Here is a 26,796-nt window from a genome sequence, read left to right on the forward strand (position 1 = left end):
TCACATGTCACTAGTTAGTCACATGATGGTAGAAGGGTTTCTAGCCTCAAGAAAGAGACAGACAGCCTCAAGAGAGGGCAAACCCCAACACACAACCACTTGTCAAGCTTCTACTTAAATCATTTTTGGAATATTTCATTAGTCAAAGCAATCACACGGCCAAGTCTAGAATCAAAGGATAGAAAATAGGCCCTACCTCTTAATGGGAAGGATGACAAAGACATACAGGAATAGGAGGAATTTATGTCCATTTTTTGTGACCTATCATACAAAGTAAATAGAAAGATCATCACACTTTGCATTGCCTCCACCTTCTGAATGATTATCTTTCTTTTTTTTTTTTTTGTGAGGAAGATCAGCCCTGTGCTAACATCTGCCAATCCTCCTCTTTTTTTTTTGCTGAGGAAGACTGGCCCTGGGCTAACGTCCGTGCCCATCTTCCTCCACTTTATATGGGATGCTGCCACAGCATGGCTTACCAAGCAGTGAGTTGGTGCGCGCCCGGGATCCGAACTGGTGAACCCCGGGCTGCTGCAGTGGAGTGCGTGCACTTAACCACTTGCGCCACTGGGCTGGCCCCTGAATGGTTATCTTTCAAAAGAATGTTGTTAGTGTTTAAATTCCAAGGCACAAAAACCTATTTAGCATAGAGTAAAATACTATTTTATATATAGAGATATGTATATATGAATATATCATATATATGTATATAAACAATTGTATATATATCGTATATATAATGTATACTATTATATAAGTACACCTAACCACCATTCACAACACAGATTTTATGGGAAAAAGCATTTTGAATTTTAGTTCTAGGAACTAAAATTTTACCCTCTCCCAGCAGCAGTAGAGGAGGGAGATGTGCAGAAAGCCCAGAGCAGTTTAAATGAATCTCTCCACTCAGTCATTGGTAATGTGTAGACTTTCTAAGTGTGAGAAGGTTTCTCTTCATAAGTCAAATACTCCCCAAATAATCAGTCATGGGAAACAAAGATGTGTTATGAGTTTGGGGTAGAGGGCATTTGGGAGAATGTGCATGAGTTTTCAATAAGAAAGTAGAGGATTAAGGAGTGCAAAGGGTTGGGAATTCCAAATATGAACTCCCTAATCTTTAATTCTCATCTGTGACTCAGGTTAACCATAAGCCAGATATTCAAAGATTATTTGCATCTGATTTTGTCAAATCACAAAGCTACTAGAAAATAGGTTGGAAATTTCCACTAATGCTTTTTGGTATGAAATAAAAATTAACTCAAAAAAAAAAAAAAAAAGGAAGCATTTAGAATACAGGAGGACAGAAAAGAGCATTAGTAAAAAAATGAATTGGAATCTAACGTAAAATATTTAATACATGCAGTACAATTGTCATACCTTTATTGAAGATGTCAGAAATAATAAATTGTATTTAACTTTGTAAGAAATTATTCATGAAGCTCAAAACAAATGTAATCAAAATGGTGAGTAAAATTATTTTTAATTCGAATTTTAGGTAGACAGGTGTTTGCTCAAACTCTATACAACCTGATAATTTTCATGACTTTTAAAGGAAATGGAGAAGAAGATGAGAACATTGAGAGAAAGCACTGAAGAATTACGGAAGGAAATAATGCAAAAGAAATTAGAAATCAAAAATTTACGGGAAGATTTGGCATCTAAGCAAAAGCAATTAGTAAAGGAGCAGAAGGAACTAGAAGATCTGTTGGAATATCAGGTCAACCTAAAGGTGTGCTACTTACAGTTCATAAATATCTCAACATTGTGCCTGTGTGGACGTAAAAATGCACGGGCTTCAAGATTGCCTGCTGAGGTTTGACAAAGAGGGGTTTCATCACACAGATGGAAATGTTCAGCATGGTGATTGATCCAACCAAATGCAACCTGAGCTCTGGGAATTCACAAAAGACTTTAGAGTGTTTGGTAGAATCACTCGGATTTGGTAGAATCACCGGCGGAAGCTCTCTCTAGGCCTCACCAAGCATTTTTCAGTATTAGAAACAAGTGTCACAAACAGAAGCACCGTCTTGAAGAGCAACCAAATGTCCTAACCTCTTCTGTATATTTTTAGAACTTTATCCTTGTCTGTTTGATTCCACTCCACTTCCATCTCACCATGAAAGGGATGAAGGGCTTATATTTATGTTTTAGGAGATAATGAAAATTCATTTTATTTTGAAAAATGTATAATAACTCTCAAAACAATTTAAATAACCAAGAGTTATTTTAAAAAACAACAACATCTGAGACTCATTGGCTTAGAGGACAATTATGATACCCTTTGACCTCTTTTTCCTTAAGAGTCTTAGAGCACTCAGCCAAGATGTACCCAGCTGCTGCCTGGAACATAGGAACTGAGCAGAGGTGGATTTACGAGGAACCTGATGATGTGAAAGCTTCAGGCCCCTCACTTGCATGAATCTCTTCCAAGGCCCTGTACCTAATTTAGCATTTGTAATTTTTTACTCTTTTCCTTAAAGAGAGCCCTCCAAATTGTATAAGTTTCGGCTTCACGAAACTTGGATCTGCCCCAGAACTGAGCAAGATCCCAGGGAGAAATGCACCACACTGCAGTTATGTGTTCAAACTCCGCACATGTGTGTTACCCCAGGCCCCAAAGTCCAGTGTGATCCTCAGGCAAAAAAGGGCTCTTCCATAACCCCTGCCATATACATAATATTCTTGACGCTAAGACTGAACCTTCCATGAATCCACAGAGCATAGCAGAGAGCGATGGTAGACAAAGGCATGTGACTTTGGGAAAATTATTTAACTTCTCTTAGCATGAGTCTCAGGCAGGGTTCCCTAGAAGCAGAGATTAAGACCACTATTCGTTGAGGGAGAGCTCCAAGGAGAAGCTGATAGAGGATTGAGGGAAGCAGCATAGAGCTGGGGAAGAAGCTGGGCCAAAATATGGTTTCTGGAGAACTCTAGTCTCAAGCTGATCCCATGGGGAACTCTAGACCGTGAATTACACCATAGAGGTAGTTCCACCCAGAGGCAGGAGGGATGGCTGTTATATCACCACATCCATTAGTCATTGGTCACAGCCTGCTCCCTGCTTCCCTCCACGCCCCCATTCCCTGACAAGACAGCTTTGCTCAGCCAGTGGCAATCCTGGAGAGGGGAACAGCATGAGCTGTTAGCAGCCAACCCTGCAACCTCTGAGGTATGGGTGCTCCTCCATAAAGGGAATCTGGGCAGAGCACCATCAGGATTTGTTACACTCAGTTACCTCCTCTTTAAAATGGTAACAACCATAACTATCTTGCAAGGTCATTATGAGCAATTAAAAGGAATAATTAAAGCACCCTGCACAGTACAGGACAGATAGCAAGAATTCCACACATTGTAATTCTTTTCTCTGTCCTATTTAATTTGCTTGTCTTAACTGCTTCTGGTCCAAGACTACATAATTTAACATGGTTCCGTTTCTTTACTAGGATGAAGTGGTCCACCACCAAGCCATTCCTGTACAAATTGGAAAAGAGATAGAAAAAACAACACGCAAAAAAGTGTATGGTTTAGTATTTTCATTTTTAATCCCCCCCAGCCCACTCTCCCCCAAATTATGTGTGAATGCTAAAACAAGAATATTGATCACTGAGCACATTAAATTACTATTATAATTTTAGAAATATCTACATCTGGTTCTGTCTAGATTGTGTATATCAAGTTCATTCAAAGAATGAAGTGCAGCATATTACTATCATTCATAGCACTTATTCATGTCTGAATTTGGGGACACTATTCTCTTTCCAATTTATAAATCATATCTTTATGGAGAACTCCACTTGACTTTAACAGAGCTGTGCAAGGGATAAATTATTTGAACTGTGTAGAATTTCATGGTGTAGAAGTTTGTCAGCCAGCCAGAAGCCTAAAGCCCAAATGATAGTCACTCTTCACTTCGCCGACTATTCACACATGTAACACCCCCAAACATTCAGAGTAGATTTGGAGGCAGAAATCACTGAGGAAATTCTCAAAGTTCAGAAGAACAAAAAGATAATGATAAGTGAAGATACAAACATTCTGGAGAAATAACATGATTGCTCTGGTGACTAATCTTAAAAGAAGATGGAAAAAAGAAACAGGCATTAGGAAGGGTTCTAAAAGCCAAGCCCACCAGCACTAAAGTCGAGAAATTCAGGTCAGTTCAGGAAGGCTGGTCAGGATGAGGGTAGAATCCCAAGACATGGTAGCACTGGGGATCTGGGGAGAAAGTGGGGAGGCTGGAGAAATCCCTGCCCTCAGTGGCACTCAGTGGCGATACCCACCTGTGCTCTTCACCCTACTTCTGAGATCACTGAATTTGTGACTAGCTCTTCTGTTGTCTGGTCAGGGAGTAAAAATAGGTAAAGACAGCATGGGCTCAAAATAAGGCAAACGTCTGTATATGTGTGTGTGTGTACATATATATGTATGTATGTATCTGTATATAAACACATATGTATGTATGTACGTATATATCCCCTACAGAGAAATGGAAAAGAAAAAACTTGTCTTGGAATATGAGCTCAAAGAGCTAAATGACTCCCTAAAGAAAATTGAAACCAAAATTAATGCTATAATGGAAGAGAAGGAAGATGTAATAAAGGAAGTTGAAGGCAAACGAGCCTTACTTGAAATCAAAGAACGAGAGTATAACCAATTGGTCAAGCTATTGGAATTAACCAGAGAGAATGAAGCAACTTCACTAACTGAAAGGTTAGTTATATTTATGTGTGTCTTGTCATCTAAATTTTTCTTCGATTTTGATTTGAAGATTCAAAACATAATCTCAAATAGATTTATGTGGATTCAATAAACATTTTATAGAACTTTAAATTGATTTTTACTGTTAATAAAAATATATTATTAAATAAAGCATTTTGGGGTATTTTTTCCATCCTTTACTCATCGTTTTCCTCAATTTCCTATAACCAAATCTGAAGGACACATTATGTTGTGTTTTTGTAAGTTTCTGAAATGTGCCTCTGGGAAATTATATCACTGGAGTGTGCTGTAATTGAGGGACTTTTCCTAGAAATAAATGGTATTTCTGAGATAATCATGACTTTTTCCTGATGGGAGCAATTTTGTGGTGTGTTTCCCCAGGAGAGTGTTAATTCCTATTTTTAAGTAAAATTTCAGGGAAATGGATTCTCTGTCTCCACCAATCTGCTATTCCATTTGGGTTTTTTATAAGACCCTGACTAAATGATACCAACTTGCAAACAAAGTTGCTTTTGGCATTATTTAAAATTTGGTTCTAACATGAGGATAATTCTCTATGTATATGCTGAGCATGCTCTCTTAAAAAACATGAAGGGCAGTTGATGACAAATCAGTTTTATTTTCTCTCTTTCCCTGGAACAGAGGGATCTTGGATCTCAATTTACGAAACTGTCTCATTGACAAGCAGAACTACCATGATGAACTTTCTCGTAAGCAAAGAGAGAAAGAACGAGATTTTCGAAATTTAAAAAAGATGGAGCTACTCCTGAAAGTGTCCTGGGATGCACTCACTCAGACTCAAGCACTGCATCAAAGGCTTCTATTGGAGGTGGGCGTTGTACACCACTATCTGATTTTTAAGCTCAGTGCTGTCTTTTTGAAGTAAAAATATTTTAAGAAGTTGTTTTTGCTGTCAATAGAGAAAGAAGAAGATAGAAAAAGATCAGAGAAAGGGTAATTTTGAAATGCATCAAACCTATTATAGAGGCTATGTCCTATAATTTTTTCAATCTCTCTTTGCTAGCTCAAGATTAGAGAAATGTCTTATTTGGATCAGGCATCAGCCTAGCCAAGGGAAGCAGTTAGGCATCCGGTCCTGGAAGAGCTAAAGGATTTACTACAGGGTGGGACCAAGTGGACCACTATCTTTACCACTTGAAAGAGTCAGATCCAGAATGGTGTCATTGTAGGTTATAACTGTCAGGGACTAGATCAAATCATGTAAATACAGATGGCCAGTCGGCCTGCACCTCTGACTAGCCAAGGCCCATCGGAACCCAATGTCAGGCTATTTGGCTAATTCTGTGCAGTATCAGAGATATACTCCAGTCAGAGAATGCTCATGACAGCTATTACCTTCTTACTACCGCTGTGCTCCCAAGTGAGAGTTTTTGCTCCTGGTGCCTCTGACTGCTCTCTCAGGTGACACTCCCTGTGCTAATCAACCAAGCATTGCTGAAAGGTGGAGGATCCTTGAGAGGGCTGCATCCTCATTCTGGAGACTTGGCCAGTGCTTCCTTTGGTGAAAAAGAGATCCATCTCTGAGATGAAGCAGCTGGGTATATAGAAACCATACCCATTCTCTTCAAGATTGTCATGATCCATGATCTCATGAAGGTTCGTGACCTCAGAAATTTAAACAGGAGTTTCCAACTGTGGTAGACACTTCTGATCCTAACCTATGCCTAATTCTCCTCTCCTTCTGGGCATATGGAAAGTTTATACTTTCTTGCGCCTTTTGCAGTTGAGCAGGGTCATATGACTAGTTCTGGCCAATGAACAGTGGGCAGAAGTGACACATGTCACTTCCAGCCTGGAGCATCTAATTGCTGGTATGAGACCCTCTAGTTCTTTTCCCCCTCCTGTGGCAATTGTGGAAGTACATGATGATATGGAAGTGCTGTAAAATGGAAGCAGCCAAGAGGGCTAAGCCAACAGTGGTCTTGGAGGATCACCTTAACTGGCCACAAGCTTTGTCAGAGCAAGAAATAAGCTTTCATGGTTTTGAGCCATGATAGTTGGGGTTGTTTATTTCTGTAGCATAATGTAGCCTATCCTGACTGAAAGGTCAACCTTTAGCAAGGTAGGAAAATGATTGGTTAGAGTTATGAGTGTTACCAATGAATAGGTCTTGGTCTTGTTGTCAGATGGCACTCATGACATTTTTCTATCTCACTGGGGTGAAATGTGCCTTTTACACTGTTTCAAAACAAATAGAACAGTTATTTATGTTTCTCACATACTTCTAACATTTTTATTACAGTTCCAGCAAGTAGATTGATTCTTTTACCACTGTGAAATCTCTTTAACCCTAGAAATGCTTTTTGTCTTAAAAGTTTACTTTGTCTAATATTAGTACAACATCAGTTACGCTAGCTTTTTTTGGTTAGATTTTGCGTGATATTTCCTTTGCCATCCATTTACTTTCATTCTTTCTGTGTCCTTATTTAGGTGTGTCTTTCATATGCGGCATGTACTTTTTAATATCTGGCCTGAAAATTTCTGCCTTTTAATTTTCGTGTTTAGTCCAAGAATAGTTAACGTAATTATGGATGCTCTTGGACTTATATACACCATATTACTATTGCTTTCTCTTTGTCTCATCAGTTTTATGTTCCATTTTCTCTCTTATCTTTCTTTCTTTTGGATTAATCAAAAAGGTGAATTGTTCTATTTCTATTTTCTAATATTCTATTTTCCCCATTTTTGATATGTGTTAATTTCACATCCTCTTTCCATTCTTTGGGTGGTTACCCTAAAGATTACAACATTCATCTTTGACTTATTAGAGTCCAGTATAAATTATACTTTTCTACTTCCTGGACAATGCTAGAACCTTTGAAAATGTTAACACTATTTACCTTTGCAACTCTTATGCCTTCAAACATATTTTTTAATCTAACTTTTCAAGTTATTCTTGTTGCAAGCATTGGCTTACTGAAAGCTGTTGCATCTTAGCCCAAAGCCTAGCACGTTAGGTTGTTAAATTGGAACTTCGGGTAAACACAGACCCTGTGGCCACTCCACCTCAATCATAGTGAGATTTACAGTGACTAGCAGGTATAATATTTGTTCCAAGTATTAGTGGAAACCTAGATATGATGAGTAGGATGCTCTTAAAACCAGAAAGAGTTGCTTGTATTGATAAAAAAAATCCCTGTTTATTGACCAAATAACCATAAATAATATTTCTTTAAACAATAATAGGATAAAAATTATCATTGCCTTTAATAACCTATTTTGGTGATTGCATTAGTAAGTAAAGTTAGTCTGTTAAATATATTTCTTAATGCTGAATCAACAAAACTTTCCCCTGAAAAGTGAAGAGGAAGGTAACCTAAATAGAAGCAGTAAGATAATTTGTCACTAAGAGAAATATCTCTTGGTGATCTCAAAAACAGTTATACATTGATAAAAGTCACAAGATTGGTTCTAAAAGATGACACACACTAAACAGAATTGTTTGTCTCTACCAGAAAATCTGAATTAAATAAAATAGAAGGGACACAAAAACATAATATAAAACGTAATTCTGTTATTTCTACTTCCAGTTAAAACACAAAATATTGCAATAGACGATAGTTCCTGCCATAATAGCCAGAAAAAAATGGATAAACTAAAAATCATGTATTTTTTAAAGACATATGAGAGTTGTGGGAAGTAAATTCCACCAGGGCGTAAGCACTTCTTAGGTGAACAGAGACAGGCAGCCTTTTTCCTCCCTGGGACATTTGCCAAGTCCAGGCATGGGCAGGTAGAAGACAGCCCTGCCATAGGGAGAGAGACTTTGCTGCAGTTTGGAAAAACCAGCAGAGCTTTCAATGACCATGTGGGTTAGCATGACAAATTGGAATGTGGAGGATTTCTTAATCGAAGATGTCATCATCTCGTGTAACAATATTACACATTACAATACCCCTCTGCTTTTAATCATGGCTCCTATTGACTTCCATTTGGCACTGAGGAGAAATAAAACTCCAAATCCACACTTTAATACAGTCCCCTCAGTGGCTCAGGGGGTTTGCTCTGATATTCACCATCATGTTTTAAGGGTTGGAATATTATGAGTCTTGCAAGGTTATCCTCTTTCTAAACATAAAACCATGCCCAAGATTGTGAGAGCAACCAAAAAATCCTCTAACTAAGTAAATATGACACTTTCTGTATGGTATGTGTCGAGCACAGTACGGTGCAGGTTATCAATCTCAAGGGAGCAGAACACTATGCACCACTTACTGATCCCAGGGGAGGAGGCCTATTGCATCTTGGTATCACAGTCATCAAGGAAAACACAACACAGTTAAGCACTGGATGGAACAACACTTTACTTACATAGAGAAGAGACAGAGCAAGATCAGCTTCAATAGTGGACACTGGGGCCGTCCCTGTGTCTTAGTGGTTAAGTGTGCGCGCTCTGCTACTGGAGGCCTGGTTCTGATCCCGGGCGTGCACTGACACACTGCTTCTCCTGCCATGCTGAGGCCACGTCCCACATACAGCAACTAGAAGGATGTGCAGCTATGACTAACAACTATCTACTGGGGCTTTGGGGGGGAAAAAATAAATAAATAAATAAAATAGTGGACACTGGTCACCCGTGGCCAGCAGGTCTCTCCTGGTGGCCAAATCAGGGTGATTGGCCTATGCTCCCTCCTGTCACGCTACAGTGGAAGGAACTCTGACCCCTGTCTTGTGGAGCCTGAAATCCTGAAAGCTGGGGGTGCGCCTGAGGGCCATTGACATGCATGCTTAAGCAGAACAAAGGAACTTGTTGTGCACGAACAGAGAAAGATAGTCCCACACAAGGTGATAAGCCAGGCACAGGCCATATGGCAAGGAAGTGTTCCAGGCCCAAAGCCCATTCTTATGCAGCCAAGTCGGCGTGGAAAGACTGGATGCAGAAGACTGCCTTTCCTAATAGTACAATTTTCCTTTATTTGTAGTTTTCTGGAAGTTTCATCTCTCTATGCTCTGATTTAGAATGGATCTGCATTTTTCTCTCTTCATGACTCATTTCCAGTGTTCAAGGCAATTGTGACGACATACTATATTGATGAGAGCATCAGCTTTGAGTCAGGCAGAGTCACTTTTAAATCCTGGTTCCACTGAACTGCTTCTGATGTTAGGCATTTCCAAACCTTTGAATTGGAATTATTGCAAGGAATAAAAGTGATTACAAATGTGAAGGTCTGGGGTACCAAGAAGGTGGTACAAAGAAGTAAAGATTGCTGTCCTTCTATTATGCATATGACCTTTTTCAAAGGCTAAATAAAATTTTATAGTTAGGATAAGAATATGAGTATGGCTATTTCATTCCTTTGGAGACAATCACACCATCAGGCTCTATTGATAAACCTCAGGAATGTGTCCCAGTCCCCACTCTGTATCATCTGACTGACTGCAGCTGCCCACCAGCTGTTCTCCCTCGGTTCTGTTCCTTCCATGTCCAATCTATCCTCCATTTTGCTCCAAATTAATATTCTTTCTGGGCTTACAATTCTGTTCCATTGATCTGTGTGTCTGTTTTTGTACCAGTACCATGCTGTTTTGATTACTATTGCTTTGTAGTATGTTTTGAAGTCAGGGATTGTGATGCCTCCAGCTTTGTTCTTTTTTCTTAGGATTGCTTTAGCTATTCGGGGTCTTTTTTTGCCCCATATGAATTTTAGTATTCTTTTTTTCTATTTCCGTGAAGAATGTCATTGGGATTCTGATTGGGATTGTATTGAATCTGTAGATTGCTTTAGGTAATATAGACATTTTAACTATGTTTATTCTTCCAATCCACATGCATGGGATGTCTTTCCATTTCTTTATGTCATCATCGATTTCTTTCAATAATGTCTTGTAGTTTTCATTGTATAGGTCTTTCACCTTCTTGGTAAGATTTATTCCTAGATATTTTATTCTTTTTCACGCAATTGTAAATGGTATTATCTTTTTGAGCTCTCTTTCTGTTAGTTTGTTATTAGCATACAGAAATACAGCTGATTTTTGTGGATTGATTTTGTACCCTGTGACTTTGTTGTAGTTGTTGATTATATCTGTTTTCCAACGGATTATTTAGCGTTTTCTATATATAAAATCATGTCATCTGCAAATAGTGAGAGTTTCACTTCTTCGTTGCCTATTTGGATTCCTTTTATTCCTTTTTCTTGCCTAATTGCTCTGGCCAAAACCTCCAGTACTATGTTGAATAAGAGTGGTGAGAGTGGGCAGCCTTGTCTCGTTCCTATTCTCAGAGGAATGGCTTTCAGCCTTTCCCTGTTGAATATGATGTTGGCTGTGGGTTTGTCACAGATAGGCTTTATTATATTGAGGTACTTTCCTTCTATACCCATTTTGTTAAGAGTTTTTATCATAAATGGATGTTGTATCTTGTCAAATGCCTTCTCTGCATCTATTGAGATGACCATGTGGTTTTTATTCTTTGTTTTGTTGATGTGGTGTATCACGTTGATTGATTTGCGGATGTTGAACTATCCCTGCGTCCCTGGTGTAAATCCCACTTGATCATGGTGTATGATGTTTTTAATGTATTGCTGTATTCGGTTTGCCAATATTTTGTTGAGGATTTTTGCATCTATGTTCATCAGCGATATTGGCCTGTAATTTTCCTTCTTTGTATTGTCTTTGTCTGGCTTTGGTATCAGGGTGATGCTGGCCTCGTAGAATGAGTTCGGAAGTGTTCCATCTTCCTCTATTTTTTAGAATACTTTGACAAGGATGGGTATTAAATCTTCTTTGAATGTTTAGTAAAATTCACCAGAGAAGCCATCTGGTCTTGGACTTTTATTTTTTGGGAGGTTTTTAATTACTATTTAAATCTCTTTACTTGTGATTGGTCTATTCAGATTCTCCATTTCTTCTTGGTTCAGTTTTGGGAGATTGTATGAGTCCAAGAATTTATCCATTTCTTCTAGATTGTCCAATTTGTTAGCATATAATTTCTCATAGTATTTTCTTATAATCCTTTGTATTTCCGTGGTATCCATTGTAATTTCTCCTCTTTCATTTCTAATTTTATTTACTTGAGCATTTTCTCTTTTCTTCTTAGTAAGTCTGGCTAAGGGTTTGTCAATTTTTTTTATCTTCTCAAAGAACCAACTCTTTGTTTCATTAATCCTTTCTACTGTTTTTTTGGTCTCAATTTCATTTATTTCTGCTCTGATTTTTATTATTTCTCTCCTGCTGACTTTGGGCTTTGTTTGTTCTTCTTTTTCTAGTTCTGTTAGGTGTAATTTAAGGTTGCTTATTTGGGCTTTTTCTTGTTTGTTAAGGTGGGCTTGTATCGCTTTGAGTTTCCCTCTCAGGACCACTTTTCCTGCATCCCATATGATTTGGTATGGCATATTTTCATTTTTGTTTGTTTCCAGGTATTTTTTTATTTCTCCTTTAATTTCATCAACGATCCATCGGTTGCTCAGTAGCATGTTGTTTAATCTCCACATCTTTGTCAGTTTCCCAGTTTTTTTCTCATAGTTGATTTCCAGTTTCACAGCATTACGGTCTAAAAAGATGCTTGTTATGATTTCAATCGTCTTAAATTTATTGAGGCTTGCTTTGTTTCCAAGCATATGGTCTATCCTTGAGAATGTTCCATGTGCACTTGAGAAGAAAGTGTAGTCAGCTGTTTTTGGATGGAGTGCTCTGTATATGTCTACTAGGTCCATCTCGTCCAGTTTTTCATTTAAGTCCACTGTTTCTTTATTGACTTTTTGTCTGGATGATCTATCCATTGGTGTAAGTGGGGTATTAAGATCCCCTACTATTATTGTGTTGTTGTTAATATCTCCTTTTAGGTTTGTTAATAGTTGCTTTGTGTACTTTGGTGCTCCTATGTTGGGTGCATATATATTTATAATTGATATGTCTTCTTGGTGGAGTGTCCCTTTTATCATTATATATTTCCCTTCTTTGTCTCTCTTAACCTGTTTTATCTTGAAGTCTACTTTGTCTGATATGAGTATGGCAACAATTGCTTTCTTTTGTTTGCCATTAGCTTGGAGTATTGTCTTCCATCCTTTCACTCTGAGACTGTGCTTGTCTTTAGAGCTGAGATGTGTTTCCTGAAGGCAGCATATTGTTGGGTCTTGCTTTTTAATCCATCCTGCCACTCATATCTTTTGATTGGAGAGTTCAATCCATTTATATTTAGGGTAATTATTGATATATGAGAGCTTAATGTTGCTGTTTTGTCACTTATTTTCTGGTTCTTTTGCATTTCCTTTGTTTCTTGTCCCATGTATTTCAGACTGCCAATTCAGTTTGGTTGTTCTGTCTTATGACTCTTCTAGTTTTCTCTTTGTTTATCATATGTGATTTTGTTTCGATTATTTGTTTAGTGGTTACCTTGAGGTTTGTATAAAAAATCTTGTGTATGAGATAGTCCATTTTCTGATGGCCTCTTATTTCCTTATACTAAGACAATTCAATCTCTTTCCTCTTCCCCTTCTAAGTCATTCTTGTTACAACTTGTTCTATCTTGTATTGTGGGTGTATGTTTACAGTGATGAGGTTATATTTATTTTTGGGGATTTCCTTCCTTTGATCTTTGATTTTGGTATTTAGGTGGTTGCTAACCTATTCCGGTAAAGATCTACTATTTTTCTGATTTTGTCTACCTATTTTTCTCCTTGCTCCAAGCTTTGTATTCCCTTTCTCTTCTTTTTTTCAGGCCTGAGGGCCTTCTTGAGCATTTCTTGTAGTGGGGGTCTCGTGGCCGTGAACTCCCTTAGCTTTTTTTTTTCTGGGAAAGTTACTATTTCTCCATCATATTTGAGGGATGTTTTTGCTGGACAGAGTATTCTTGGCTGAAAGTTTTTGTCTTTCAGTATTTTGAATATATCATTCCAGTCTCTCCTAGCCTGTAAAGTTTCTGTTGAGAAATTCGCTGAGAGCCTGATGGGAGTTCCTTTGTACGTTATTTTTTGTTTTTGTCTAGCTGCCCTTAATATTGTTTCTTTGTCATTGACTTTAGCCAGACTTACCACTATATGCCATGGAGTGGGCCTTTTCCTGTTGATGTATTTAGGTGACCTATTGGCTTCACTTACTGGTATTTTGTGCTCCTTCCCCAGATTTGGGAAGTTCTCAGCTATTATTTCCTTGAATAGGCTCTCTGTTCCTGTTTCCCTCTCTTCTCCCTCTGGAATACCTATAATTCTTATGTCACATTTCCTAACAGAGTTGGATATTTCTCGGAGACTTTCTTCATTTCTTTTTAGTCTTAGTTCTCTCTCCTCCTCCATCTGGAGCATATCTCTATTCCTATCCTCTATAATGCTAATTCTTTCCTCCATATTGTCAGCTCTGTTCTTTAAAGATTCCAGATTCTTCTGTATCTCCTCCATTATGTTCTTCATCTCTATCAGTACTGATTTTTTTTTTTATGATTTCAATCTCTTTTGTGAAGAAACTCCTTATCTCATTGAAGTGTTTGTCTGTGTTATCTTGTATTTTGTTGAGTTTTTTTATTATAGCTATTTTGAAATCCCTGTCGTTTAGGTTATGGATTTCTGTGCCTTCAGTGTTGGTTTCTGGGTGCTTGTAATTTTCCTTCTGGTCTGGTGATTTCGTGTACTTTTGCGTTGTGGTTCCTGTATTTGCTTTGTTTTTCCTCGTCCTGGAAATATCTGTTTGCAGTTTCCACCTGCCGCCACCATGTGGGGGTTAAGGGCTGTGTAATCTGAGCCCCCTGCGCTCCGCCTGGCTCCTCCCTGCAATCTGCCTGGCCACTCTGTCTGGTCTGGTCGGCTGAGCTGCAGTGTCAGGCATGCGAGGGTGGGGGGACTCTCTCTTTTGCTCTCTGGGTCCCTGGAGTGGGGGGATTCTCAGTCGCCCCTTGTTATCTGCTCTCCTGGGGTGCTCAGATGTTGATGGCACCTCTCCGGCAGTTCTGAGTCCTCTGTGTGGGAGTTTCCCACTAGCTGAGAGAGCCCAAAGAGCTACGGTTTCCCCACAGAGGGCCGCCCCTCACTCCTCTCTGGGAGCCGCGCAGACCCGGATCGCTGATCTGATGGGGAAGGAGAAGATTTCTCCTTACCTCTCCCCACTTCCTCTGGGGGCCCCAGCACGTCCACTCTCAGATGTGCAGCAGTGTGGATCTTTCCGATCTTCCTTTTTGCTGTGTAGGAGTCCGTTGTTGGTCTGCGCCTGACCCTTTTGTTGTATCTTATCTGGGGAAGAGTTTACGGGAAAGCTCACTCCGCCCTGATGCTAACATCCCTCCCAAATTAATATTCTTAAGTGACACTTTCATGTGTCACTCACCTGCTCAAGACATTCAGTGCTCCTTATTTTACATAATTATAGAATGAAAGAACTGAGAGGAATCATAAAGATCATATGGTCTAGCGAAGGCAAGTAGATTTCATCTCAAGTACCAGCTCCCTTCGGTTGGTGGTAGCTCCTAGTAAGTGACCATGTTGCAAAGGATTCTGAGGCTCAGATCTGTGGTTGACAAGTGATGTCTGCTTCAGCTATAGAAGGCAGATGACAGCACATACGCCATGTATTTCCTATTCCTAATCAAGTCCTATTCCTTTAGCTGGTTCTTGTGGTATATCTTCATATTCTAAGTAATATGCTTATAATGCTACTCCTTGCTTTTTCAGTTTTAGACCTGACTTTTTTACTTCTCATTATAAAAGATGAGGATTAAGCTTTCTTTATACCCCTGTTCAGCACACACATTTCTTGTCCCTCCCTACACTGAATAGCCTCATGTCATAATTTTGGCCAATTCAAAATTTGAAGTTTACATTGTCATGAAGATGTAAAGGCTATTCACACCTGAGTCATATAATATTATATAATTACTTTGTCCTTACAAAATTTTGTGTTCCTGGGAATTTATAAATATCCTGTTTTTTTATTTGTAGTTTTCTCTGTAATTATCATTAGTTCAGCCCCAAGCTGTCCTGTAATTGTATACATTTCTCGGTATGTTGAAAGACATTTGGTAGTCTATTCCTTTAATCTTCTTGAAGAAATCATTTCTGAGACTTGTCAATGAGCTCTAGCCAGGAAGAGCTCTACTAGGAAGCTCTACTAGGAAGCTCTACAATGACCTCTACTAGGAAGACACCTGTAGTTGAATGAGTTGAGTTTATTACTCATGGCAGCAAGGGAGATCACACACCACAGGGAACAGCAGAGTATCTCAGTAGAGGATATTAGAAAGGACTTATAGGATTTGGGCTTGTGTTATGTGATTTGGGGGATGGTTTAAGGAAATGGGACTTTGCCGTGGATTTGGATATTGTGGGAAAGTGAGAGTTATTCTATGGTTGAGTATCTTAATAAATCTCGGCTGGAAAGGGAAAAGACTAGATTGAGGCTAAAGCTGAAATTGTAAGGAAGACTGTGAGATGGGGATATATGATATTTTGCAGCTTGGACAATGTTCGTGTTTTTATCTGTGATCAGACAGAAATACAGAGTGGTTTTGTTTTTGTCTATGATCATAGAGTGGTCTTGTCTCATGGTGATTTTCTGTGGAATTATTTGTGGTCAACAGGAGAATGCCAAGGCCTAGCTGTGAGTGCCAGTTCAGCTCCTGGATGTCAGGGGCTGCTTTTCTCTTTGTTAGCCTTCTGATCTGTTACAAACTGGTCTCATTTCTCTATAACTTTACTCCCCAGCTTTTATCCTAGGAGACTTACTCCATCACCGTGGTGAGTCCCTTCATCTCTCTCCTACGTTGGATCCCCTATTTCATGGATCTTTTCTATTTCTCTCTCTTGGCTTACTCTCTTTGTGTGGGATGAGCATGCCTTCCAGTAGCTTCCTGAGAAAAGGTGAATGGAAAGTAATTTTTTAAGACCTTGTGCGTCAGAAAATGCATGTCGGAACACCTTGATGTCACAAAATATTTTATCCTCACACTAGCCTCACACATAATTGATAATTTAACTGGATATGGAATTTTAGGTTGGAAATCACTTTCCCTTATCATGAAGGCATTGATCAATTGTCATTAAGCTTCTGGATTCACTGTTACGAAAGTTGGTGTCATTCAGATTCTTGATCCTTTATTTGAGACCAGTTTGGGTTTGGGTTTTTTTTCCCATGCTGGAAGCTTGTAGGAGTTTTTTACCTGCCTCCAGAATTTTTAAATTTCACAATGATGTTCCCACTTTTGTGTCTCATATTTTTATCCATTGTGCTGGACACTTTGTGGGCTGTTTGTATACAGAAATTTGGCTTGAAAGACATAAGAAACAAACTTCTCATTTGTTTGTTTTTGTCTCTTATTAGAAACTTTCCTCAAATATCTGGTGATCCTTAGCTATCTGCTTATATTCAAGAGTGGGATACTGTAAAGCTAATTGGATGCTGTTTCTGATGATGAGGCTTGCCATTATAGATTGATCAGGCTGGGGATATATATATATGTGGAATATATAAGGAATAGCCCTTGACAAAGAGGAGATTTCAGTAGAATGTTCACAAGTTGTTCATATGTTAATAAATAAATGCTATTTATATTAAGAGACTTCCATCTATTAAGTTGATAAAATAGCACTCATGAAAACTAACAGAAATGAAAATGTATTAAAATCCACTTCCTTCATTGATTTCAAGAAAAATCTGTTTTTATCTTAGTACAGTTTCAGTGAGAGACTAACTTCCTCTCTGACCTTATGACTTATAATTAGCCCAGGCACAGTCCTACGCTGGCTGGCAGTACTTGAAGATAGGAGACGGTCAGGCCAGTCACTCCCAGCCTGAGCGAACATTTCAGACTTGCATGCAGTCCAAAAAGAAAAGAGATAAAAGGTAAGGACGAAGGGCTCTGGCTATTCTTCAGAGTTCGTTTCCCCACAGAGATGGTTGTTTGATTCTCTTATGGCCTTTGACCATAGAGACTCTCCCAGAAATTCAAGCCACAAACCTCGTGAAAGTTTGAAATATTTTAGAAAAATATCAAAGCCTTAAAGAAACTGAGGTTCACTGATATCAAATAACTGGGATTTTTACAGCAACAGAATAATGTCTCATTTCTTAACTTTTATGAAAGTTACTGATGTTTGTTCATGCATTGAAAATGTCAGGAAGAACAAACACCAAACTATGAACAGTGACTCCTGGGGAGGAGCATTTGAAGTAGAGGTGGGAGCAGATGGTTAATCTCTTCCTTTACATAATTTTGTACTGTTTGTTTGGTTATAATAAACACATATTATTTTTTTAGGCATGAAATGCTACTCTATAAAAACCAAAGCAAAATAAATAAAGCTTAAAAAACTAAAATAAATAAGCCTACAAAACCTGGTGATATATGCAGTTTGAGGCTCAAAAGTAATGGTAAATTACTTTATCTCAATATTAGAACATAATTACAACTTTGATATTTGATAGATTTTTTTTTCCTCCCCTGTTAGTGGAAACCAGCCTAACTCCAGCTCATTTTCCAGATTACCTTAGGAAAATTTCCTTTAAAATATGTGTCAATTATGTTTACACTTTGGCTGCAAGAAATAAAAGAAACTCAATTATAGTGGCTTAACTAAATAGGGGGTTGTTTTGTCACATAATAAAAAGCCCAGAGATAGGCACACCAGGTAGTTTCACAAATGAAAAGTCCAGGATTCTCTTAGCTCTTTCCTCTGTCATCCTTAATGTGTATATTTTTTCCCAAAGGTCACAAGTTGGCCATTTCACCTTTAGGCACAAGATTACACAGAAGTGAGGAAGGGCAGAGAGCAAAAGGCATGTGGCAGCTCACTTGGTTGACTGTGTTTTTAACAGGAAAACAGTCACTTTCCTAGGATCCCTATCCAGGAGATTTTCCATTGCATTTCATTGGCCTATCCTGGCTCATATGGTCACCCCCACCTGCAAAGGAGTCCAAGGACTCCTGGATACATTGCAGCTCTGAATAAAACTGCGGTTATGCTAGTAAGGTCAAAGTGGAGGGTGGATATTGGCTAGGCAACCAGCAGGCTCTGCTACCAGTAGTTCACCTTGTTACTCCTTCCACAAACCAAGAATACTTAACTCCTGCCTAAAACTAGAGGGTTGGGTTTATGGAGAACTCAGAAAGATGTCAGAGAAGCAGCTAGCCACAGTTCAAAACTGAATACAATTCATTGCAGTATGTTGGTAATTCAAGACATTGGAAATAACCTAGATGTCTGAGACCTGAAATTAGGAAAATTTGTCAGGAGCCTTTAGTTGACAGAATAGCTGATGAGTGTGCTTTCATCATATCTTCTATAAAAACCTTCTAAGCTTCCCTGGTCCCAGTCAGCATTCATGTACAGATTTACCTGCACTTGGGAGCAAAGCATTTGGAGCAGCCCACACCTGGGCACCTGTGGCAGAAAACTAGACAGGGACCAGGACGCTTGCTGGACTTTCTCTGTCCAGGAAGAATTAGCTCCACTTTCCAGAAGGTGAAATCAAACTCTTCCGTGCTGACTTCTTAATTCTTCCATGAAATCTTTGCTGATTATCCAAGTCTACATTGAGCTTTCCCTTTTCTGACCTGCTGTAGCAATTATCTGCTCGTCAATCACAGATTCTGTATATTTTTATATGGATTTCACAAGACCATGTCTCATCTTCCTAAGTCCAGTGTGTGCTTCTCAACAAACAGCTCTCCATGGTAGGAGAGGGCCTGGAAAGCAAGACGTGGTTGGGCATCTGAGGGTACAGAAGGTGCTGCTGAAGATGCACAGGCTCGTGGATGTTGGAGCATCCAAAGACACACTTCAGCTACTTTAAAAGAGCAGCATGAACCTCAGAAGGATCCTGTTAAGTGACCTTTAAATCACTAAACAGTATGATCTTCCCTTCTTGGGACAAATTTTAGACAATATTTAGCCTTGGTGCTTAGAAGTGTGTGCTGTCACAGAAGGGAAATGAACCGCATCACACTGGAGTCACGTGCTCTTGGTATAAAGGTCCAACTCTAAATCAAATGTGCTGTCAGCACCCCAAGATAACCCTTCCTGTACCCTCGGATGGTACCCTTCCCCCCATCACTGCCATGTGTCTGCCTGCTCTCTGCTCTCTTCTTCATGATGAAGAATCTGACAAGCTCATTCCTAATAAGGCAGCAAAGACTGAGAATGAGATGTTGCCCTTTCCCTGAAACGCTTTAACAGAAGACAAAGTGCAAGCCAGTACGATAGAAATGTAATGGTGGAATTTCAGGTATCGACAAAAAAAGTTAAGAGGCTTTTCTTTTGTGTAAGTACTTTCAAGCTACTCATCCAACTACAATATAAGAGTAGTCAACTATTCCCAGTGGTATTAATAAATAGCTCCTATTTTTTTCTTTAATCTGTAGGATTTCATAAATGAATTCACATTTTAGAAGAATAATAAATATTATTTGAATATGCATATTTCCAAAGTGCTGAGTCATGGGGTGGAGAGGCAGTAAGATACAGTGTCAAGATCATGGGCTCTGAGTCTAAGCGCCTGGGTTTGCACCTACACCACTGAAGCAAGAGGCTTAAATGTCTTTGTTCCTCATTCTCTTCATCTGTACAGTTGGAGACAATAATATTACCTACCTCACGGGGTTACTGTGAGGATTAAATTAGATCATACACATAAGCACTCAGAACCTTGCTTGGCACACAGTCAATGCTCTGTAAATGTTAGCCATTATTAGTAAGATTTATTTTATTTCCAAATGAATGAGAACTAGAATTATTTGCAGCTGGTGAATTATAGATTTTTAGCAGGTCTTCATATTTTAGTTTTCTATGACTTTATAGAGAATATTCAGCATAATAGGCGGTTCTTATCGGATTGAGAATCATGATTTGCCCATTATTTTCAAAAGGTACATAATGGAGTTGGCTACACGACACTGAAGATTTCTTTCTTGTATAAATACCTGTTTGAAATTTTGACTTCCAGATTGAAGCTATCCCTAAAGATGACTCTACATCATCTGAGAGACGGAGAGAACTCCACAAGGAAGTTGAAGTAGCTAAGAGGAATTTGACCCAACAGGTTAATAACAACTCTCATTTGAGCTTCTGTCTAGGAATGATTAATATGAAGTTGTATTTTTAATTATGTTCCATGAAACTTCATCAATAGGAGAGTCATCAAAGAGAGAATGATCCCTACTTAATGTGGGTCTGTTTCTTCATCTCAAGGTCCACCTTAACCCACATTAAATTTGGGGGAAAAGGATGTGTTTGAACCAGAAAAAAATTATACAAACTCTTGATATTTTAAAATAAAAGGGCTATTGATTACATTAAAAATGAACAATAAATGTTTTATTTCAAGAATGTCTAATTTAAGGGCCGGCTCCGTGGCTTAGCGGTTAAGTGCGCGCGCTCTGATGCTGGCGGCCCGGGTTCGGATCCCGGGCACGCCCCAAGGCACTTCTCCGTCCAACCCAAGGCCGAGTCCCACGTACAGCAACTAGAAGGATGTGAACCTATGACATACAGCTATCTACTGGGGCTTTGGGGGGAAAAAAATGAATAAATAAAATCTTAAAAAAAAAAAAAAGAATGTCTAATTTAAAAATTTCAAACTTTGTTTATTCAAGCCACTGTCAAAGTATTTTAAAACATGCTTTTATTTCTTTTCAAAAAATTACTTGAAAATACAGTCTGAATATGAAAAAGTTCTATCATGTTAAATATGTCATCATGTTCACATATTCTTTTATAAGATAAAGAAAATACTTGGAGCTAAGGCAGTAGAGTTACTTTGTTTTGTGTTTTAATAAAACAAATTTTACACTGGCAATAAAAAGAATAGTCTAAGATACCTTAGTATGTTCTTTCAAACAAATAAATTATAATATGTTGTATTTATCAATAGAAAATCATAACAGAAGCTGAGTCTAAGTTAGTAGAACAGCAGCTTGCAGAAGAAAACAAGCTTTTAAAGGAGCAAGAAAACGTGCGAGATCTGGTGTTCAACCTTGTCCGTATGACTCAAATCAAAATTGATGAGAAGGAGCAAAAATCCAAGGATTTCCTGAGAGTTCAGGTAAGTGCATTTTTATAACCATCCATTAATTGCCACAGGAGTTCAGCGTAGCCTCATTGTAACACAATAGTCATTAGAAAGCTATGATTGTAAGTCTCCTTCAAGGTCCAGTGACTATACAGCTTCCCTAAACAAGACTCAATCATGCACTGAAAAATAGTCCCAGGGTTCAATTAGCAGTAGTCACAGTCTAGAGAGAAAAAGAGCTAGATCAATGACAGTGAGCAGAGGATTTGACAGATGGCCATTTCAGTAAGAATAGGGCGGGCACTTCCATGGACCGGCTGACAGCTGCCCAGGCCACAGATATCTGTGATGCACCACCATCCCACATTTCACCATGGTTTGCCTAGGAACAGCTCAAGAGTGGTAGCATTAGACTGCCATTCCTCCCAAGTTCATCAAGCCAGCGTCATTTAAACCAATGCTAGGACACCCTAAGTTACTGCGTCACCCCATGACTTTCCTGGGCTCCCGACAAACTACCAGAGCTGACCCAGTGCAACTTCCCAAAACAAAAACAGTAATGAAACCAATGGCAAAAACAACCCTCCTGTTATGCTAGCTAAAACTCTAATATTAGGATCATTTATTCCACATAAGGATTATGTCCAAAGGTTCCCTGTTAAAAATGAATATGATATGACATATTACTAAAACAGAATACCTGAATTTACCATGAGGCCTAGAGGTTGGCTGTTTCTAAGTGCAACCTCTGTTCTAATTCTGAGCAAATATTTACATGAGGTAGCATTTCTTCTTGTTCTTTGGAAAGAACTCACTCACATCAAAGCATTAGTGAGCAATGAGGTTAAATACAGATATTGCAGAGAAGACTGAGGAGAAGATCTACCTCATTCAACCCACAGAAGACTCTTCAAATTCCCCTTTAACTGTTTATTTTTCCCGCTTAGAACATTTGAGAAACTAAAAGAGGTTTAGCATGGTTGGCACATGGCAAGATGGGGGAAAGGGATGTCAAACAGCAAGACCAGAGAGCAGGAAAAGTCAGATGGTGAAGATTGCTTAATCCACGTTAAGCCATTTGGACTCTGGTCATGAAGGCCGAGGCAAGCCCAGTAGGGTTCATGGGTAGTTGGTTTCAGTAGGGTAAGGAGAGGAAAGACAGTGGCCAGGGAGGCATGGAGGACAGAAGGCAGCCTGAGAGAACGGGGCGGCTGAGGGGAGGAGGAGCAGGAGCAAAACAAAGAGAGGAGAGGGCAGAGGGACCTCCATCTGTTACAAGAACATCCATCTGTTTTATGAATTAGACAACTTTTAATTAACCTCAAAAATGGATACATATGTTATCTATGTGTGACAAACCTAGGTAAACGAAACCGCATCATTAAATGAGCTAATTCATATAAAAGCACATGAGAATTCTTTCTTTTGAAATACAGAAATCAGTTAAGGAAAAATATTGTTTTCCTTAAGTATTCTTAGCATTGGGAATTAGCCTGTTAAACATCACCTGTAATTTCCATAAGACAGCAGTCAATCTTATCATTTTATTTTCATACCTCATCTACATCCCTAAAAAAAGACAAAAGGTGAAGGGAAAAACCAGTGTTGCTATCACCCCCAAGACGGGGTGGATGACACACATTTTTATATCTGTTTAATTCTTCAGACATACAGTTACCTAAGTAATGTTAGTTTTCTTGACTCCTGTTCTCACTGAGAACAACATAAAATTGCTACCTGTCCGTCTTGGCTCTGATGCCTAGTTTCTTCTGAGTCCCTCATGCCAAATGGGTTTTGCTCTCACAGTCCTCGGGAGAAGGCTGACAGAAACTATTTTCTCTGGTTTCTACCAGCAAATACTTCATCTTTGAATACCTTTCTTACCCTAGAAAAAAGACCCAGCATCTTTATATTTGAAGAACATAACTAGTGTATTTGGCACTTGGTATATTTTTAGGACTTTGGAAACACAACTGCTGTCTTTTTTTTTTTAATAATTTTATTTATTTATTTATTTTTCCCCCAAAGCCCCAGTAGATAGTTGTATGTCATAGCTGCACATCCTTCTAGTTGCTGTATGTGGGACGCGGCCTCAGCACGGCCAGAGAAGCGGTGCGTCGGTGCGCACCTGGGATCCGAACCTGGGCTGCCAGTAGCAGAGCGCGCACACTTAACCGCTAAGCCAAGGGGCCAGCCCACAACTGCTGTCTTTTAAAATATTCATGTATAATCTGCATACATCTCCTTATGGCTGCTCTCAGCGTGGTGCTTCATCGTGTAGGAAAACACACCCAACATACAAAAGAACGGAAAAGCTCTTTAAAATCATGGCTCAGTCTCTCAAAAATACAAAGTACCACAGAGGGTTCAATTCATAGCATTTATCAAAACTTGCTACATATCCTCTCCCCTCATCTACTTTCCACAAACTCCTCTCTCACCAGCCCAGCTATGCTGTCCACAATCACTCTTAGGTTCCTTCAAAATTTCCCTGAACTTTTCCTCAAACCCAACTTATGCAGGCTCTTTTCCTTTCCTCCTCTCTCGTTCTTTCTCTTCCTTAATAACCCTTTGTCTTAGCCAGTGTGACTCAGTTGAACTGGCCAGGCAATTTTCCGATCTCCCCTTCATTCTTCCCGCTGGTCTGCACAACCAGCTGGCCAAGACAGAATTTTCCTAATGGATGGGATCAGGTGAGGCTGGGAGTATTCATATGTTGTTGGTGGTGAGCTTTTTTTTTTTTTAATTTCACACACAATTTTTATATTTCAGCAAAAATATACCAACATTGTTAAGGAGATTAAAGCTAAGGATCTTGAAATCAGGATACACAGGAAGAAAAAACGTGAAATTCATCGGAGGTAAAAGAATTACGAGATGATTTATCTAGTTTAGGTGAGGGAAAAAATGGATTTTAATTTCACAAGTTTCAAAAACAATTGTATTTTCACAGACTCAGAGAGTTTGCTAAACTGTATGACACTGTTCGAAATGAAAGAAACAAATTTGTTAACTTACTTCACAAAGCTCATCAGAAAGTAAATGAAATCAAAGAAAGGCATAAAATGTCATTAAATGAACTGGAAATTTTAAGAAATAGTGCAGTTACTCAAGAAAGGTAAGTGTTACAATAACTATTGTCCTTTCAAAGGCTTCCCTTCTGATTTATTGAACTCTGAAGTACCCTGGGGATAATAAATAGAAAATAGTCTTCTACAAAGCTAGAAAAGCCCTTGCTAAAATACTTCCGTTTACAGATGACAATCTAAGCAGCTGAATGTGATTCCTTCTGCTTCTGCTATTTGAAGCCATATTTTTTTTAAGTGAATGAAAAACTATAATATATGACTATGCTTACAATGTTTATTTTCACTTACCCAGTTAGAAAGAGAAGCACAAATTTGATAATTTGCATTTAAAGTTAGAAGACAATCAAATGTTTATTTACCAGCATCCCCTGGTTGTAGACTTGAAGCATCTAAGGTGCTTGTGGGAGGCAGGATAGCAGAGTGGTTAAGAGAGGTGGTTTTCTAGACTCAAATCCCAGCCCTGCCACTTACTAGCTGTGTGACTTTGGGCAAGCTACCTTCCCTTTCTGGGCTCACTTTCCTTACCCATAAAAATAGTCCTTATTTTATAGGACTTAATATTAAATGAATTAATCCACATAAAAAGTACTCAGAAGTTTTCAGCAAATGGTTGTTTTTTTGAATTTATTATTTACCATGTGCCACGATCTGTTGGACTCTTTCACTGTATTTGGTCCCTGATCTACTGAGTCTACACAACCTGAACTTTTTTTGGTGGCCATTATTGCCCAGTTGCCTTGATAAAGATATTACAAAATGGTCTTTTGTGTGGGGGGTAGTGGAGTGGTGGGGGGAGGGAGGGAGGAGATTGGTATGAAAAGGAAAATCTCATTTCCTAGTCAGTTTCTCATTCTACATGAGACTAAAATGTCATTTATAGAGGCCATGCATTCACTCAGCATTTACTGTGATGCCATATTGAGTCAGGCACCACCCTAGATCCAGTGGATATTATCAGATGTAACCATCTCTGCCCTCAAGAGAGCGCAGTCTCCTGGCAGAGCAGTAAATGAATTACATAGTCTCTCGCTTTGATAAAGGGGGGCAGCGAAGGCTTGGGACACAAAAGAAAGATGTCCTAATCCAGGTGGAAGGGGAATCTGAGACCTGGCAAGATTACAGAAATTCCTGAAGAGTATCGTATGCTGAGTATTCATCATGATTACTACTACTACTGTCATTTCAAGGGACACACTAAAGCAAGAGCTACTTTGAAACTGCTTGTGTTTCAGAAGTCTGAAACTTCTGGTTTTTAAAGAAACTAAAGAAAATTATCATCTTACCCATTTTCCCATTATTTCTAAAGAAAGCTACAAAATTCTATGCTGAAACATGCCAACAATGTTACCGTCAGACAAAGTATGCAAAACGATGTGTGCAAAATTGTAGCAAAACTTCAAGAAATGAAAGAGAAGAAGGAAGCCCAGTTAAATAACATTGACAGACTTGCCAGCATGATCACCACCATTGAAGAGGAGATGGTGCAGCTTCGCAAAAAATACGAAAAAGCCATTCAGCATCGAAATGAAAGGTAAAACCAAGGAATCTAACGTGAAAACAAGGCACCCAGAGATCCTATTTAGAAATGTTGCCCCTTTTTCTGTCTCGACTTGACAGAGGGTAGGGAGGGACGTTTGACATTCAGGTTTCAACAGCCTTTGGAGGGGAAGGGGCTGTATGTTTTGCCTGAAAATAAGCCCCGTTGTCCGTGTGAGAGAGACAGGCAAGGGGAGAGTACGGGAAGCTGCTCGCTTGGAGACCAAAGTCCTTTCCCAGGCTCCCATTCAGCATGCCTCTGACACCATCCAGTTCTTTTGGTATAATTGACATAAATAAGCCTTTAGATCTTGTTCATTTTTGTGACAGGTTTAGTCTTATTATGGTATTTGTTAAGTTATTCTCCCAGTTCATTTTCTCAGCAAGTAAATAAGACCTTTAGGAGTAGCATTATTTCTTCCAGGCTACAATTATATCATCAATCAATCACGATTTTAGCAGTTTTCCCAAGGTGCTTGTGCTCTGAGAAATCTAGAATGTGAGA

At 38.9% G+C, this 26,796-nt stretch overlaps 1 protein-coding gene across 1 annotated transcript in view; it reads left to right on the top strand.

Annotated features, from left to right (window-relative positions):
• Window positions 1–26,796, top strand: part of CCDC146 (coiled-coil domain containing 146) — a 109,132-nt gene that overhangs the window by 70,777 nt on the left and 11,559 nt on the right. Inside the window, exons 6-14 of the mRNA XM_058524009.1 lie at window positions 1,553–1,729; window positions 3,444–3,517; window positions 4,483–4,710; window positions 5,362–5,548; window positions 20,602–20,697; window positions 21,529–21,699; window positions 24,439–24,527; window positions 24,620–24,784; window positions 26,062–26,286. Coding sequence (XP_058379992.1) covers window positions 1,553–1,729; window positions 3,444–3,517; window positions 4,483–4,710; window positions 5,362–5,548; window positions 20,602–20,697; window positions 21,529–21,699; window positions 24,439–24,527; window positions 24,620–24,784; window positions 26,062–26,286 — 1,412 coding nt within the window. The remainder of the gene's footprint in view (window positions 1–1,552; window positions 1,730–3,443; window positions 3,518–4,482; window positions 4,711–5,361; window positions 5,549–20,601; window positions 20,698–21,528; window positions 21,700–24,438; window positions 24,528–24,619; window positions 24,785–26,061; window positions 26,287–26,796) is intronic.

Source organism: Diceros bicornis, chromosome 3, assembly GCF_020826845.1.
Source record: "Diceros bicornis minor isolate mBicDic1 chromosome 3, mDicBic1.mat.cur, whole genome shotgun sequence".
Classification (NCBI taxonomy): Eukaryota; Metazoa; Chordata; class Mammalia; order Perissodactyla; family Rhinocerotidae; genus Diceros; species Diceros bicornis.